At 40.5% G+C, this 3,344-nt stretch overlaps 1 protein-coding gene across 1 annotated transcript; it reads left to right on the forward strand.

Annotated features, from left to right (window-relative positions):
• Window positions 1–1,291: 1,291 nt before the first annotated feature.
• Window positions 1,292–2,245, forward strand: LOC103681574 (olfactory receptor-like protein OLF4). Its single transcript, XM_008711163.1, has one exon. The coding sequence runs from the start codon at window positions 1,292–1,294 to the stop codon at window positions 2,243–2,245; it is 954 nt and encodes a 317-aa protein (XP_008709385.1).
• Window positions 2,246–3,344: the final 1,099 nt, after the last annotated feature.

Below are 3,344 nucleotides of genomic sequence, written 5' to 3' on the forward strand. Positions count from 1 at the left end.
CCTGAACTGAGGACATTTGCTCCTCCTCACCATCTCTGGGGACCACCTGAGCTTATTGGATCTTTGTCCCCACTTTTCTTCCTCAAAGTTGTTGGAACTGATTTTTTATGTTTCTTTGAATACTGGACACAAAATGATCCTATTAAAATGGAGACCCATGATTATATGCTCATAGGAGACTTATCTCCTGGAATTTGAATGCAGTTTTACATTTTTAGGGGAAAGACAATTGGATATCTGTAGCTTGCCATGTGTCACTGTTTGCCTAATTATTGTGGTGGAGGTGACAATAGCCTGGTAGGGACTTTTAAACCAATAAATGAACAAATGTAAAGCAGAATGGTGAAGGGGAGTGGGAGATACAGGCTTCCAGTTAAAGAATGAATGAGTCATGGGAACAAAAGGCACAGCCAAAGGAATATAGTCTGTGATATTCTCATAGTGTTGTGTGGTGACAGATGGCAGCTCCTCAGGTCACGAGCACGGCATAATGTTTAAACTCTTGAGTCACTGTATTGTACACCCAAAACTAATGTAACATTGTGTGTCAACCATACTCAAGTTTTAAATATTAACTAATGAATCATTAAACATTATTTCAAAAAGTAATGAGGTTCTATATCTTGGATAATTGAATTTAAATAAAAAAATTAGAAAAAGGAAATGGTAATTCACAAATGAGTGAAGAAGAAAAAAATTAAAAATTAAAATAAAAGTTCTCAAGTCTTCTCTCAAAGACTTGCAAAGGTTTTTCCCTCTGATGGGCACACATTTCCCTAGATAACCTTGTGTCTCCTGCTGTCTCCTCCTTGAGGCCTCTGTGTAAATGTGTGTAGCCTACCCCAGCACCCAGTAAAAAATAACCTCCATGCACTCTTTCCTTTTACGAGCTTTTCCTTCATTGCACCTGTCACCTTCTGATATTCTCTCTGATCTTTTGTTTGGTTATCTTCTCCATCACTGAATGTGCAGACACTTGTTTTCTGACACCTATACTCTTTTCCTGGAGGTAAGTAGGTACTCAAGTTTATTCCTCAAACATGTGACAGGATTTCTCATTAAAAGCATAGAATACATGAGTACTTGGGGAAAAGGCCAAGTGTGGGATGCACATTCCTATTCAGAACAAGCATGGGGGATCCAGACAAGGGACACATTCCATACAAAAACTATTGATATTGACTTTTTGAATGTAAAATAAAAATTGTAGAATTACAATGATATTGGTAACGTTCATTATTGAGAAAAATAGTCATGTTAGATTTTGTTCCCTGGTAGTGACCTCCAACACATGCAACCAGGAAATGATACACAAGTTTCAGAATTTCTTCTTCTCAGCTTATCAGAAGAACCAGAACTGCAGTCCCTTATATTTGGGCTTTTCCTCTCCATGTACCTGATCACTGTGTGTGGAAACCTGCTCATCATCCTGGCTGTCAGCTCTGACTCCCACCTCCACATCCCCATGTACTTCTTCCTGGCCAACCTGTCCTTTGTAGACATCTGTTTCACATCCACCACCGTCCCCAAGATGCTGTGGAACATCCAGGTTCAGAGCAAAGTCATCACTTATGAAGGCTGCCTATGCCAGATATACTTTTTTGTACTGTTTGCAGGATTAGACATCTTTCTCCTGACTGTGATGGCCTATGACCGCTTTGTGGCCATCTGTCACCCCCTGCACTACATGGTCATCATGAACCCCCAGCTCTGTAGACTGTTGGTTCTGATGTCCTGGATCATGAGCATTCTGAATTCCTTGTTAGAAAGCTTACTGGTGTTGCGGCTGTCCTTCTGTACAGAGGTGGAAATCCCCCACTTTTTCTGTGAACTCAATCAGATGATCCACCTTGCCTGTTCTGATACCTTTCTTAATAACATGGTGATGTATTTTGTAGCTATGTTGCTGGCTGGTGGTCCCTTCATTGGGATCCTTTACTCTTACTCTAAGATAGTTTCCTCCGTATGTGGGATCTCATCAGCTCAGGGCAAGTACAAAGCATTTTCCACCTGTGCGTCTCACCTCTCCGTTGTCTCCTTATTTTATTGTACAAGCCTAGGAATGTACCTTAGCTCTGCTGCTCCCCAGACCTCCCACACAAGTGCAGTGGCCTCGGTGATGTACACGGTGGTCACTCCCATGCTGAACCCCTTCGTCTATAGCCTGAGGAACAGAGACATAAAGGAGGCTCTAATGAGATTCTCTGGGATGGCAGCTCTGAAAGGGACAATAGTCCTGGGTTGAAGACGTGCCCACAATTGCAGGGCACAAAGCCTGAGCCAAATGTATGATTCTTTGATAAGATTGTAGAAGTGGAGTGTGCCTCTTCTAATTTTTTTCCTCACATTTCTATTTTTTTTTTATTTTGACCTCTCCTACAAAGTACATAACTCCATTGATTAAGCTTTGTGATATCTCTGATACCCAAGAGATTTTCCCTTTGTCATTTCCCTACTCTCTCAATGTTATTCCTAACCCTGCATATGAAATATTTGGATATTCTTGCTTATTTCAAAGGACTACATGGACCTACAGAATAATTTATTCTCAAATAAAATGCATCATAGTGAGTATTTTTTCTTTTGTTTGACTGAATACTACTCCTATGAAAATCTACTCTTGGCCACCACAGCTATTTATGTAAGTTTATAACAGAGAACAATCTGAGACCACTGTGCTTCCCTTTCGTGAACAGCATTCCTTTGTATATCACCACCTTCACTGCTTTTCCTGAGAATGCAGACCTTGACGTACTGGCTGATTATGGGGACTTTTCTACACATTGGGATCCTTTTGTTACATAGCTTGTGTCTATCATGACTGCCATAGTCCCTGGCAAAAAAAGTGATAATAAAACACATATCTCCACAAGTTCATTTTTTTCTTTTGTTTCTCTGCCTTTGGAGATGTGTCATGAAAGAAGTTGCTGTGGCCGATGTCAAAGAGTTTGAAGCCTATGTTCTCCTCTAGGATTTTGATGGATTCCTGTCTCACATCGAGGTCTTTCATCCTTTTGGAGTTTATCTTTGCGTATGGTGTGAGAGTGGTCAAGTTTCATTCTTTTGCATGTAGCTGTCCAATTTTCCCAGCACCATCTATCAAAGAGACTGTCTTTTTTCCACTGGGTGTTTTTTCCTGCTTTGTCAAAGATTAGTTGTCAATAAAGTCAAGGGTCCATTTCTGGGTTCTCTATTCTGTTCCATTGGTCTATGTGTCTGTTTTTGTGCCAGTACCATACTGTCTTTGTGATCACAGCTTTGGATACATTTTATCCCTTTTTGTTGTCTGATTGCTGTTGCAAGGACTTCTTAGTTATATGTTGAATAATAATGGCGAGAGTGGG

This window comes from Ursus maritimus, unplaced genomic scaffold (assembly GCF_017311325.1).
Source record: "Ursus maritimus isolate PB19 unplaced genomic scaffold, ASM1731132v1 scaffold_37, whole genome shotgun sequence".
Taxonomy (NCBI): domain Eukaryota; kingdom Metazoa; phylum Chordata; class Mammalia; order Carnivora; family Ursidae; genus Ursus; species Ursus maritimus.

What these genes read in the sequence shown, in the direction of transcription:
- LOC103681574 (XM_008711163.1), top strand. Translation starts at nt 1,292, where the DNA reads ATGCAACCAGGAAATGATACACAAGTTTCAGAATTTCTTCTTCTCAGC.